Source organism: Chroicocephalus ridibundus, chromosome 2, assembly GCF_963924245.1.
Source record: "Chroicocephalus ridibundus chromosome 2, bChrRid1.1, whole genome shotgun sequence".
Classification (NCBI taxonomy): domain Eukaryota; kingdom Metazoa; phylum Chordata; class Aves; order Charadriiformes; family Laridae; genus Chroicocephalus; species Chroicocephalus ridibundus.
Window position 1 is genome coordinate 54,728,989 of NC_086285.1, and position 15,003 is coordinate 54,743,991.

The 15,003-nt window shown below is 39.7% G+C and overlaps 1 protein-coding gene across 8 annotated transcripts in view; it reads left to right on the forward strand.

Moving 5' to 3' along the window:
- The window catches only part of PDE1C (phosphodiesterase 1C), a 315,242-nt gene that overhangs the window by 263,426 nt on the left and 36,813 nt on the right, over positions 1–15,003 (forward strand). For all 8 annotated transcript variants that reach the window (XM_063325540.1, XM_063325533.1, XM_063325534.1 and 5 more), the window contains 4 exons: positions 819–939; positions 3,950–4,031; positions 9,231–9,351; positions 10,569–10,744. In XM_063325540.1, the coding sequence (XP_063181610.1) occupies positions 819–939; positions 3,950–4,031; positions 9,231–9,351; positions 10,569–10,744 (500 nt within the window). The remainder of the gene's footprint in view (positions 1–818; positions 940–3,949; positions 4,032–9,230; positions 9,352–10,568; positions 10,745–15,003) is intronic.

Below are 15,003 nucleotides of genomic sequence, written 5' to 3' on the forward strand. Positions count from 1 at the left end.
GAAGGTCTTTTCTTCTTTCCAGTGTGCCACTGGGAGCTGTAATATTTTGTCCACAGCTCTTCCCCATAAAATTCCTTTTATACTACAGAAAGATTTGAGTGATCATTTTGTTGCCCAGGGGACAGGTCTGTCCAGAGCCACCCAGAATTATACCTGTGTCAAACCAGTGTGGCTAGCCACTTGGTCCTCTGAGAAGCTACAACTCTTCCAGCGATTTCAGAGAGTCAAAAGCTGGAATTAAAAAATTAGGCTACCCTTCCCCAGAAAGCATTATACACTGTGTTCTCGGGCTAGGTTCTCAGATTGTGGTTTTAAGAAATTGCTGGCTTTTTTTGTTCTGTGGAACCAAAGGCAAGGATTATCTTCTGACCTCACACTAGTTTTCTAACAGCGAAACATTTATCAATTACTGTGTAGATTCATCAGTGCCCCTGAGATCGGGTCCTAGCTACTTACTACAGTAAGATGGTAGGGGCCAGCTTCTCTTTTGAGCTGCATGAAATGCAGCCCAGCTGAAATGGGGAGCACTGCAGCTCTTCAAGCCTGCTTATGCAGGCAAGCAAGCCTGGAAAGGAGCTCAGCAAGGCTGAGCAAAGTTTCTTTTTGCACTTCTTAATGTCTCTGTTACAACAGGAATGGTGTACGTTGGAGAAATTAGATAATCTTTCATAGTTGTCTGATTTTATGAACACAGCAATCATTCCATTAATATCCTGGCCAAAGATTCTAATGGCCTCATTTCCCTGCTTAGGTGAGATTTTTGTCGTTCTCCACTGCAACAGCAGATAATTAATTTGTTTGATCCTTTGGGTTTTCAGAATTGACAAGCCGAAAGCCTTATCACTGTTGTTGCATACAGCAGATATCAGTCATCCAGCCAAGGCCTGGGATCTCCATCATCGCTGGACCATGTCTCTGCTAGAGGAGTTCTTCAGACAGGTAAAGCTAGGGAAGTTCCTCTGCATTTCTGCAGCACAAGAGGGAGTGTCTAGAATTGGGCAAGGAAGTAGGAAAATATGAACACACATCTTTTCCTTCTTCTCTGATTTTCTCAAGAGCCTCCTAAATGATATGAAGCTTTCTCATCTGGCACCAGTAGCACTGGCTAGTATGCCTCTTGGGAGTTTAGTGTCTGATACACTACCTATACCTACAGACGTTATCTACATAGTAGAAATTCTAATTTGGGAAGCTAATATATGTTTCGAATTAGCAAAATATAGAATATGTGACATTCTACTTAGCTGTAGAACCATAGGAAACAGACTTAGGTTCTGTGCTTTATAAAACTGTACTTATATTGTTGGGGTAGATGTGAAAAAAGCATTACCCTTACTTTAGATGAAGTGAACTCATCTAATTTATAGCTCACAGTGGACCACCTGTCAACAGACCAAAAATCTAGACAAATCATTAAGCTCTGTGTGACAGCTCTAAGCTCCCCAAGTGACTAATTAAAAGCATTTAAAGATTTGCCTTAAAAAAAAAATTAAAAGTAAGCGGAACAGGTCGGAGTGTTTAGGATACTTTTCACCAATATGAGTTACTAAACTAAGAAGAAAACTAAGTGCTTCATTTCCCTCCAAAGTTCAGTAACTTAATGTTATATATTAAATCTGAATGCAAAAAAGAAAAATATATGACAATTTAAAAAAAGTTCTATCATTTTTTTTTTTAATGGTATCTGTTTTTAAAGGCATTGTGTGAATCCCTTCTTAACAAGGACGTTGCAAGAATTTGCTTTGAAATGAATTCTTTAATTTGTTTTTCAAACCAAGAATGGGTTTACTGGGCAGAAGCAGGTTGATCATACCTGCAGCTGTCTCTGTGTTGCCACTCAGGAGGCTCATGCAAGTAGAATGATTTTTACGTATATTTTAAGGAAAAGTCTGCATGTTTATGCTTTTCTAGCCCAAAATTATACTAGATGTATTAAAATACACCACTGCTGAGTCCCCTGAAGACTGGTGAGGGAATTAAGATTAGCTAGATATGAGACCACAAAAAGCCCAAGTTTTGATCTGTTTTACACACGTAATAAAGACAAAATTATTATTTTATATTTTCATAAGAATAATTTCAGTTCAGCCAACAAATCCTACTTTAATTTTGAATGACAAATGCCGCCACTTTTAGATAAAGCTTTGTATAAAACTAGCTCCAAATTCAGATGCAGTATTAATTCCCTCTTCAAGAAAACCCTTAAGCTTACCATGAAGCATAGACTTGCGTTCATTGAAGTTATTTAGTAACAGATCAATAAATACATCCGTATGTGACCGTAGAAGAACAATACACACTCTTCTCCAAAGCTGAGATGTACCACTAACCAGAGGGGACCATTGTGGTAAGAAACTGGGCTGGCCTTAGGTTAGGTATTTATTTCCTTATGCTCTTCACCTGCAGACCCTCTCCTGTCCTTTCTGTTATGTGCTCTGCAGAGACATAAAGTGTATCAGTACAGGTCCCCAGCCCTATTAGTTTCCAAGTATTTTGTGATGTGACACAAGTCTTCCTACAGCAAGTTACCGTGCTGTAGGTGTGAATGATGCTTCTGAGTACAACACGTTCAGCAGCTATGGTGAGCATCTCGTAAAGCAGACATCTTGCATGAATTAATTTGTCTTACTATTGCACTTTAGCTAGCTCTAAGGGAGCTTCCCGAACGGCTTAGAAGTCAACTATCTTTCTGAGCAGTCAGAAAGGCAGTTAGGGATTCCTTCGTAAAGAGAATTAGTCACTGGGGTTTTCAAGGGGCATAAGGAGTGAGAGAAGAATGATGATTAGGTAAGAGCTGGCATTGAGAGATGTTTTTCCTGAAAGATGCAGCGGACACGGTAAAGGAACGTTACTTGGAAATAACTTCTGTATTTGGTTTCTGTTTTACCCTGATACCCTGATACCCTGATCAGACTCCTAACATAAAGCAGAATTGTTCTGCAACAGAAGAATACTGTTGCTTGTTGTTCCACCCAAAACTCTAACAGGACTTGTGTGCCCCCGTTTTCATGTATGTTATACTAACAAAAAGAAGAATTCAGCTTTTCTTATGCCTACAGAAGTTTTTCTCTGATTAGTTTGCTGGCTATTTTAGCTTCCATTTGACATTAGTCAGAACACTGGCAAGAAGTTTAGCACAGTTAAAGTAAGCTGCTGATTTAAGTAATTGATTCTATAGTGTAGTTAACAGGCTATTTAAATTTGAATGCTCAGTGGGGAGTATTGCAACTACATAATCCTATATATCTTCTCAGCAGAAAGCAATATGTTATAGTGTGACTGAACCAAGTTAAAGGGCTTTTTGAGAATATGCAGCTTGAAAGACTGGAAAAAAATGGAGTTATGACACTCACCTTCTGCATTATCATGTAATATTAGAAAAGGACTTTCAGTTCTGAGAGCTGGAAAGCATGTTTGAACTTTTGTTCTTAAGCACTTACGTAAAATGTTGACAATGTCAGTGTTTCCATTGGAAGAAAAACATAATCTGCATCTGGCCAGTCATGACTTCTGATTTCCTTATCTGAAAGACTAAAAAAGACATGAAAAGATGTGCAAGGGCTGAAAAATCAGTCCTGACACTGATGTTTTCTCTTGAAAGGTTTGCTCTGAGAGCCAGGTTCTGCTGAGCTCTCTGGAGAACTGCAATGAGAAGTGTTCTTATGCTCAAATGGGTTTTTAATTGGTGCATAGAAGTACCAAGCAGGCAGGGAAAGCTTTGAGGAAAGATTCACTGGAATCAAGATGCTTAATCACCAAATTCTGCTTGGACTACAACTTTTCCAGCCAGACTCAAATTCTCCACAATTTGTATTAAAAAAATAAAACAAAACAAAAATAAAAACTTAATTAAAGAAAGTAAAATGAGAGGCTTTTACAGTTGTGACCTGAGGTATCAAAGTTCAATGTCTTGTCTTTTTCTAATTAATTCTCAATTTTGTTTCTCCAGGGTGACAAAGAAGCAGAACTAGGGCTTCCCTTCTCTCCACTGTGTGATCGCAAGTCTACTATGGTTGCTCAGTCTCAAATAGGTATGTCCCTTTTGGTGCACACCAAGCAGCATCTTAAAAGCAAAACTTACTCCTCTCTGTGGGGCTAAAATCACGTTATTCTCTCATCATTTGGAACTATGCGAAAGAGAGGAAGTAAAGCACAATGGCGTTATTTTCCCCAAATCAAAAATTCAAAGCTGAGGAGCCATTAAATTTAGGGTGATGGTTCCATGCAGTAACCAAGTTAACTCTGATGTGTCTGCAGAGGTGTCTTCAGTGCCTGGTTATGACACTACTCCATGGTTTTCTGAGCTGTGAAGATGAGGCACACATGGCAACATATGCTGATATGAGTATCATTGGTGGATATGAAAACGTAATGTCAATCCCTTGGATGACCTGGGCAAAACCTATTGTGTGTTTTTCCTTTTATTCCTCCCACCCTCTCCCTCCCAGTGGTTCAAGCCAACCAATATTTTTCACTGAAGCCAAGCAAATAGCAAACCTTTTTCTGTTCTACTCACTCAGAAACAGAGATCTTTTTAGAGACTCACCAATAGCGCTTTCTTCACCTCTTCTCCAGTTATTGAGTGAAAAAGTAGGAGAAGGATGAGGCAACAAGCCTGGTATTCAGTGAGAAAACAAGAGGGGCTAAGTGAAGTTAAACTGTTAGGAGGCTGGGGGCAAAAAAGGACAATGGAAAAGACGGATTTGTGGGTGGATTTTTATACCCAGGAAGCAAGTGAAGTATACAGAAGAATGTGATCTAACCTTGACTGGAGAATAGGGTGCCAAATGGAATAACAAAAGAGAGATAACACAGACCCTAAAAATGAGGGAACTGAGTCCAGAAACAGAAAGAGAGAGAATGTATTAAAGGAAAACAAAAAAACTGAAGTATGAAATTTCTCTCAAAGAACAAGACAAAGATATCCCTGAACCTAGGGAAGTTCAGATTCATATCTGTGGCTAAGAGCCGTTTCTGTTTAAAATTATTTCATTGTTCCTGTTAGGAGAGCCATTCTCCGAGGGACCCCATCCCAGATTTTTCTGGCTTTGGAAGTTTAGACAGTTCAGCCAAGAATCTGAACTTGAAAAGCCCTATGCAAGCCTGGCCTGGTTGCCAGACTTGTGTTTACGCCTCTGCAACAGTAACTCAGGAGAGTGGGAGTGGGTGTAGAGTGCAGTGCTACTGCCGAGGATGTTTGTGTTCTGCCAGCAGCTTGGTGGAGGGAAGCAGCAGCAAACTTGAAGTGCCGCAGTGTCAGCTAAAACCAATGTTGAGGACTCCTGGGCAGACTATACCTAATGCTGTGCTGTGGGAGAAGATAAATCTCTCACTCTCTGGCTGGTGTGGAGGGAAGCACATGTAGAGACTTCTCTTTCACATCCCTTCTACCAACTTTCAGATATGTTCCTCACTCCTCACAGGGAAGAGGAATTGTGCTTCCCACGGGGTGTCTCTACGTAGGGTTGGGTGTGCTTGCAAACCCATTTTCCTTATCTTCCTCTTTTGTGCTCCTTTGCTTAAGGAGGCCAACAGAGCCAAGAGACTTCTGCACTGATGCCCCTTCTGTTTGCAAAATTAATGGTGAATTATACCATCACCAACACAATTTCAATTTATAAGAGGCACTCATCAGTATGCAAAGGCAGACTTATTTAGTCATATAATATTTGTCATTATATTTGATTTGTGCAGTTTAGTAATCCATTGACATTAATAGGCTACTCTCTATAAATCTTGCCTTCTAACATTATAAAATTTTCATTTCTCAGTCTGCTGCACATATTGGCAGTGTCTTTCTGTAATGTCTCCTTTGTTAAATCAAAACCTCTTATATTTTTTGTCTATCTATTGAGGTATGGCTGTCAAAGTTGTAGGTTAGATTCTCAGAGAAATAATCTCTTCCCATTCATTTGTTTACCTGATTAATAGCCTTAACTGTTCCCTGGAATAGTAATCACTACATTTCTTTGCAAAAGTAAGTTCTTACTGAATTCCGAATTATGCTATTATCTGCAGCAAGCAGCCATCAGTTCCCACAAATAAAAAACCTCTGTCCTTTGTGAAATAAAATTGTGCTTTTGGTTCTGTCAAGGACAGAATCCTGTTCTGGTGGCTCGACTTGTTTGTAGTTGCCAGTTTGCTGCTCTAAGGTTACTGCAGATGCAACAACAGTGGGCAAGCATTTTTATTAACAAAAGATTTTCACAAATGCAGACTGAAGGTTTTGCAGTACGGACTTTTTCCATGGAAATGAAGCAATATAACAGCAAAAACTTCCTCAAAAGAAAGAATGTCTCTATCCTGCTGCTTCAGTTTGTGAAGAAATTGTTCAGAGTTTAAATTGATAATTAAAAGAACCTGAATATCAAATAATGAACCTAGGTTTTTAAACCTATCAATGTTAATGACCAATTTATCATCCTTTTTCTTCTTCAACAGAATAAATGTGGTAAATGTTTCTGTACCATAGTGAAGTAGAGAAATCAGGAGAGATTCATGTCCAGAAGTCGAGCTGCTTGTCAGAGTTGGGGAGACAAACAAACTGCAAAGAAAACCAGGCCAAGATTTGTATTTCCCAACAAGAATATCAGGAATTAAAGCTTTTCTACAGTCTCAGACTGTGGGAAGCTAGTTTGACTGGAGATCAGCCTTTGTTGTCATTATCCTCTTTTGCAGCTGATAAATGTAGCAGCATCCTTTTATTTTTGTCCTTTGGCCAGCAAGAAAGAAAATTACAGCTTCAGAAAACGTTGGATAGAGGCTGATGAGTCCATTATTATTATTTTTTTTTTCTTTTTTCTTTTTTTGGGGGGGAGGGGGGGTGGTGGGCTTTAGGGAAACTGTCCTCTAGCTAGTGTAGCTAGTGTTTGCTGTGGTGACATTCTCAGGTGGGATGAACGAATGCTGGACATGTGCCTGGAACCCATCATCAGCATGCAGTGTTAATTGGTAAAATCATCTTAGTCACTGGGGTTCAGGAATATTTACCGTACTTATTCTATTGAGAAGAAAAAGGATGATAAAATGGTGATTAGCATTAATAGGTTTTAAAACCCAGGTTCATTATTTAATATTCAGGCGTTTTAATTAGCAAACTAAATTGCCGTATTTAAATCACAGTATCTTTAGGTAAGAACAGAGAGAACACGGAGGGGCGGAGGCACTTGGGAATATGGCATAAGTTACATGATTACTAAAAACGTCCTAAGTTTTGTTTCTACAATAGCAGATTATGTTTGCCAACTTTATTATAGTCCCCATTCTAAGGTAACATAGTTAAATAACTTATTCGAGTTATAGGGAATAGAGGAAAAAATACCACTTATCAAAGAAAAGTTCTCCTAGGTCTTTGAGTTTGTTTACCTGTGGTCCCTTGCGCCACCTCTGCCTGTCTGTTGATGAGATGCAAGACTTCTCTCAGGCAAAACTTGTTTCTTAGACGCTTACAACTGGACCTTGTGTTTATGTGCAAATGTTGAGTATTTCAGGAAGCGGATCCCACCACCCTGCTACTGAAGTTAATGGCAGTGTCATGCATCTCATACCAGAGATTTGCATGTCTCAGGGTTGTCAGTGGTGATGGAGCAAATGGCAGTGGTATTACTTGCCAAGCAGAAGTGACAAGGTACCATGGCTTGTGTTTCTTTGGTCGTTAAGAGGTAAAAAAATTTTTGAGTGAAGGGGAATAAAAGAGATGTATAGACAGGCAAACACACACATATATATAAATCAAGTTCTCATTATCCTCAGAATTCCTGTGGCAGACTTAAAACTGTTCTCAGTCAGGACAATTTCCAGTGTTTTAAAAATTGTATGAAGTTTGCTGAGATTATCTCTGTAGTGATCTCGCAAACAATTTCCTGTCATGGCTTTATAGTGCATACATTTCTGATTAACTCCCTGGGAGGAAGGGACTTCTTTTTTCCCTAAGTTTGAACAGATAAGAGTGTCTCAGTGTTATGAAGGCACATGATTCAGATGTTGAGATAAAACTGAATGCATATTTTCTCCAGATTTACAGAACGTTAGTATGAAATTCTGAGAACGTGCAAGTAACGTTTTTAATTTGGCTAGGCATAAAAATACACTTAATTACCCATCCTTTTAGAAATTTAGCAAAAAACAAGGAGGAAAGTGGGACTAGAAGGATTCTTAACTGCTTTGCACTCAAGATGTGGATCAAAGCATCTGTGAATTCAGGTGCCTGGCCCATGTGGTCTCTTCTCCTTTTGTCGTTCTGTTACCACCTAGAATCACTAGGGTCTGTTGTAGAAACATATCATGACCCAGTCAGAGAAATTATAATATTAAGAATGTATAATTAATAGTTGATAATTACCAAATCTTTAAAAATCGTAACAGCAGGGAAAGACCTGAATCCCGATGTGCCTTAGGAGGGATTAAGGACATCATTGCTTTCTTGGCTACCTGCAGCACTAAGAAATTTGCCAAATGCTAAAATGAACATTAGAAATAGTTCTTGCCCCAGGTGAGAATTTAGAGGAAGGTGTAAGGTACTGTAAGCTCCTCACTCTCACATTTTTCCACATAACTTGGATTTTCCTTCATCTCATGAGTGTATGTCCACAGGGCCCTTCAGTCTGCCCTTCCCAACATTCAGCTCAGAGCCATGTTCATCTCTGCCAAACTGTATACTGAAGTAGAAAATATTTGGCCCTTTATTTTTTTCCTTTCCTTATATTAAAAAATGAGGGGAAAGCACGTAAATCTGTTTTATTATCAACAAGAACAAGCTGGCTGAGCACCAAGGAGAGAATATTCACAACAACCCACTGATATGCAGTAAGGGAGGTTTGCGTGTAACTCCACACCAGCAAAGCTTACCAGTATTATTACTGTTACATTAATTTTCTGCTTTTAGAGAGTTCATCTTTGAAACTGGGTTTTATCCAAATCCGCTAGGAATTTGGCTTAAATATCACACTCTGCGTATAAAACAAGTTCTGATGCATCTGTTTATGTTCTGATTTGCCACAGTTTCTCTCCAGTGTTTAAGTAGGTACCTTTTATTGCATGCTATATCCAGGCTCTTGGGTCAGGGATTAATGTATAACTCTGTTTTCCCTTTCTAGTATTTGCCTATCCCTCTTTCAAGGTATAATTTTTTTACTCTCTCTTTTACAGTGTGGTTGTCCGCAATCACTGAAATAGTGACTCCACGTAAATCTTCCTCGTGCCTGCTTGACTCTGCTTGTGTTTCTGCTCAGGTTTCATTGATTTCATCGTGGAACCCACTTTTACTGTGCTAACTGACATGACCGAGAAGATTGTGACGCCGCTCATTGATGAAGCTTCCCGCTCTGGCATGTCTGGGTTCAGACGTTCCAGGTGAATGACCATGCGTTCTCTCCCTTCACTCTGCACATGCTGCCATTGTGCCCAACTGCCCCAGTTTCCCGCCCACAGCATATGTCTTCCATGTGTCTTAAAGCCCCATATCCGCATTGCTGACACTGCAACTCACCTTGTGGCGTGACTTTGTTGCAGAGAAGGTCCAGCCCAGGGGAGGGCAAAGAGGGAGGCTGGCATGAACCTGAGCCGTGCCTCTGAAGGCAGTGAGCACAAATGGTTGTAGCCAAGCAATCAGGGGGACTTTAGTGCTCTCTCAGTCACTAATGTCAAAGAGAAGGTAGGAGGAGTCTTTAGGAGGCACTCATTTCTACAAGTCTAGAAGTAGAAATGGGATTGAAAAGAGGACCGGGAATTATAAGCTCACTTTAGTGACGCTATTTAGAGTCACGCAAATGTGTGAAGTACCGCCAGAATTCACCTGGAGTTCAGGTGTAAGGAGTCTTGCCCCATTCAACCTGCTCTGCTATTGTAAAGAAACTACTCTTCTAGTAGTTTCATGGACAGGGCATGTCTTGGGATTCCAATACCACATGGCTAGTGCTCTCTACAGTAGGGCTACCAAGTCAGGATTCCCTCTCCCAGGTGACTTCTTTACTCTTGGGCTGTTACACAAAGAGCAAGCACTAATATCTTTCTTTGTCAGTTATCTTGCTGCCTTTATTAAAATGTGCACAATGAAGTGTCCATCCTTGAAAGACAACTGTAGGGCCTGTAACTGAAATGAGTGCCTGATTTGAGCCTCAGCTGAGGTCACCAAGCCCTGGACAGAGGTTAGTCTCTTGTCCTGTGCCTAATGGCTCTCACTGGTGAATTTTAGGAGGTTCCTCCTTTGACATATTTGATTTCTAGAATTGTCTGACTCTCCAATTAATATTTAGGGAGTGAAGATGCAAAACGGAGGTAATGGCAACACTTGAGTGATTCTCTTTCTTAGGGACTATGGATAGCAAAAGTAAACAGGGAAAAGCTGCCCTTTATTTCTAATACCAGCTTAGGTTGTGCTGTTTGCTTTAACATCGGTTGCCCGGGGTGGGAGGGAGGGAAGGAGGGGAAGATGGGGGATTCAAGCTTAGTTTTGGTTTTCCTGGTTGACTCGTTTAAGTTATCTAGACTAACAGTCATCATTTCTTCTTAGCTGTATTTGGGTGTATGGGATACTGATTTCTACTGTGTTTTGTGACCTTGTGTCGCAGTCTGAATAGCATTAGTCCCTCCGAAGTTAAAAGATCAAGTGTCAAGAGCACTGGGTCCGAAGGAAGTGCCTCACTCAACTGCTCCATACTCACTGTGGACTTCAAATGTTTTAAAGCCACCTGGACTGAGGTGGTGCAGCAGAACCGGGAGAAATGGAAAGCGCAAGCCACCAAAGGTAACAGCCAGGCTTCTTAGGGAAAGAATAAAAATTCTTTTGACCTCTTCTTCAAGCTCTTCTTCAATCAAATTATTCTCCAAGTAAGCACTGTTAGTTTGAAAGAATCCACTTTTCAAGGTCAACAACCTACACTGAGTTCAGGAAGATAGGAATATTATGACTCATCTGTGCCTTATACTCTTCTTACATGGTCTAAGTGTACATAATGAAGAGGATGTGGACCATGGGAGGAAAAAAAATAATTGTAAGGGAGGTTCCCTAAAATCGTGACTCACACTTGCGATGGGTGCAAAAATAGCTGGAACAGCATTTGTGGAGATAGGTTATCAAATGTTCACTGTTAAGATTGAAAGTGGAGTTCAGGGAAGAAGGACAGGGTAGGTTTCATATTTCTAGTGATAGCTTGGATAATGAATTGGGAACTATGCTGCAAATGCTCATGATGTCAGGAATCTGGGAGGGACTGCAAATATTTCAGAGGAATGTGAGGGCTATGTTGGTTGCAAGTTCACCAGGGTTCAATATTGTCATGCTATTGAAAAAAAGAAAGCAACACACCAACCAAAAACCCAACCCAACCCAACCAACCAACCAAAAAAACCCAGACCTTGCTTCTGAGACCCCTCTGATGTTCTTCCTGTCTTTCCAGCAGTAAGAAGGCCCCCACAGCAGTGCAGTGTCCAGTTTTGGCCACTGCAGTTCAGGAGACATATGGACCAGTTGCAGACAATACACAGTAGAGCAATGCAAATGATGATAACTGTTGTTTATAGCTGAGGAGGGTTATAGCTGAAAGCAGTTGCCTGAAGACTACTGCAGCTGCAAAACAACAGAACTTATTTATTTATTTATTTACTCTGATACCCTGGGCTGTTAAGATGAGAAAAAATTGGCAGGTGATTATAACCTGGTTATATAGGTTAGACATTGGCAAATCTCTGTTGTTGGAGATCTTTCAAAACTAATGAGAGACATTTATTAAGAACGACTTAGGTGTAGCTGCCCCGTGCCTCCAGAGGTTGGATGATTACCCAAGGTCTCCTTGAGCCCTAGGGTGATTTAGACCAACGTTGGAACCAAAAAAGGAGGAATGTATCACTGTATAATTTTTTTTTTATTCATGAAATTGTTTGTGATACAATTTGTTCTCTGAGCTGAATGCTTGTTACTCAAACCCTTATTTAATGGAGTTTTTGTATTTCATGTAAATGAAAGGAGCTTGATTTTAATGTATTACGTGGCCTTGGCTTCAGGGCTGGTGGAATATTTGGTGTAGTTTCTCCTATTTGCCCGAGCAGATTGTTCCTCTCCGACTGAAAGGCCTGTCTAAAGGTGCAGGAAAGCACGCATTATTATTCAAATTAAGTTTTCCTTTGTGATTAAAACTTGCTATTCAGGAAAAGCCTTTCTAGGCATTCCATGAAAATGAAAACAAAAACATAATTCAAAATCTGCTTATGTGCCAGAGGCTTTTTCCAGCTTTTTATTTTTTTGATTTCACAGTTCTTTGTGGACCAAACAAATTAAAGCTAACTAAACAAGCAAAGCATTTAACATGGTCAGTGTCTTACAGTATAGGAGTGTTGAGGGAATTAAGCTAATACAGTTAAATAGTTTTAAGAATTTCTTTACAACATGTACCATACGTATTTATTTGTCCACTAAGGATCTACTAGATAAAAATGCTATATGCAAGAGAGACCTGTGGGGAAATAAATAAAACATATCTTACATTTCACCTAAAACAAACATATAGAGTAGATCATAATAGATGCTGGATATTTAACTTTTAAATGTGCTTTATACCCACTTGCAGTGACTGCTTTGCATAAAGACTTTTTTTAAATGTGCACATGTAAATGTCAAGTTATGATTCAAGTGGATGCGCACACATTGCTTAACTAATGCTGCTACTGGTAATATGTATTGATGCAGTATTTCATATCCATTCTTTAGAGAGTATCCTGATGATAAGTGTCTGGTTATTAATACTTTAGCTGGAGAGGAAAATACTTTATTTTTAATTTCCTCATAAAAAAAAATCCTTCTAGCAGCTACTGAGTGTAGTTTATGGAAGAATTAGTTGATCACTTGAAAGCAGGGAGCTCACCAGTCTACATTATTAGACATGGGAGCCCTTGAATAGTTGATTTACTTTACCTTTTTACCAAACTTCATCGCCAATAACTTAGCTCAGGGTACTGGTTTGTGGGTCAAAGATTCGAAAAGCAGTCTCAGCTTCTGTTCACCTGAATTCATTGACTTTCACATAATTTCTATGTTTCTGGGTGCATTTAGCAGCACAAGCATGCATAATTTTGTATCCTGAAAGATTTACACATACATATATACACATACATATACAAGGACCATACACAAGATATGGGCCAGCATATCTTTGTGTGGGCTGGGGTTCTAAGGAACTATTCTTGGACTCCAGAGCCCTTGCATCAAAACCTTTGCTCAGCTGCTGTCTTGCTGCTGACTTGCCTGTTTTAGCCATATGCAGCAGGGCCTGCCATACAGCAGGAATTTAAATTGCTGACCCCCGTCAGACCGCTGTCTTGCCATGCAGCAAGATGCTCTGCCAATAAAAATAAGAATCATTAAGAGAAGACAGATAAAGCATTTAACTGTTGATTGACACAAAACAGCAACTGGGGATCAGAAGGGAAGGAAACCTATCTATTATTATTATTATTACAATTATTATTATTAAATTATTTGTAGAATACTCTGTTCTCTTTGGTAATGGCATTGTCCAAAGAAGCGTCAGTAAGCTGTTTTTATCCTGAGTGTGATATTTATAGAAAATTTCTTGGACTGGGTCGGCAAAGTAAGTTGGTTTGTTACTGATCTCTTTTTGCTTAAAGGATTATCATTAAATAGCTACAAATTAAAACAAAAAACACTGAATAAACAAACACCCCGGTGTGCAAAGCACCATTTAGATAAAGTATTTTCTGACACTAAATTTGACAAGAGGCACTTCTCCAATGGTGCTGCAGCAAGACTCAGTCTCCTGAGCTGAATTTCTCTCCCGTGGTTCAGCTGCAAACTGCAACATTTTTTTTCAGATCCCCAAACAAGAGGAAGCCTTCTGTATACCATGAGACTCCAAGGAAAATATCAACATGCATAGCTGAGCTATCTATGGAAGCTACCATAGATTTCAGGAATGATTAATAAAGTGAGAGAGGCTCATATCTAATTTAATTATATTTTTGTGTGAGCCATAATTTATTAATTTAAAAATTATTTAACTTTAGTTAGCTGACGGTGAGGAAATACAGATTGACATTTCTTATAAAGACGGCTTTCCCTCTTCCTCTCTTGTGTCCCGTTGTTACATTTTTCTCAAAACTGGTTCTGATTCACTCATAAGGAGTATTTGACAAGACATAGAACATAGATATTTGACAAGACTTAGAAATTCTTTTGTAATTTCTACTCGCTGAGCAAGACTCTGCTCCTGTAAGGAACAAAATGTCTTCCTTATAGAAGTCAAGAATATTTCTGTAGGACCGAGGTAGACTTCATTCAATGTTTTGTCGGATCTGTTCCTCTGCTCATCAGCTTACACAACCTCTTGGAAAACAGGAGATACATCTGTGATTCCTATCACAACTAAAGTGCAATTGGTTGCCCATGATGGGATAATGTGTAGTCCGGGATATTGCTGACCCAGAGATCTTGAATACAGGCATAGGGCGGTCACATCTGAATGCTTAGATTCAGTATGGATATATGTATGCTCTGAAGCTGCATAAGCTCACAGGTTCCAAATTGAGTGTGTGCTGAGCTACTTGGATGCTTTTGCAGATTAAGTCTCTATTGATCATGGAAAAGGGGGAGAAAATTATGAGGTCTCTGCCCAGAGCCTGTGCACACCCATCCGTGTTTATTAGCTCAGGGGCTGTGCTGAGGGACTGTGGTTGTGTCCTGCTTTCCAGTGTGATGCAGGAAGCCACACAGAGCCTTTGCAGCTGAGTCTGTGGGAGTGTGCTGTACCTGACCTGAGTTAGAAGTGTAGTGGTCTCAATATCTGGAGCCAAAGTGATTTGCAGCCTATGTTATAGGTTATGTTGCACCAGGACCTAAGGTTTGGATAAGAACAAGACCAGTATCTTGAGTGTGGGAAATCGGCTTCTCTGTGAATTTGTTTATTTTTTTCTGAATGACAGTATTTTGAGATGCTGCTGTTGTTCAAAACTCACTTTTAAATTTATACCTTTGCATATTTGTGATTGACTGTA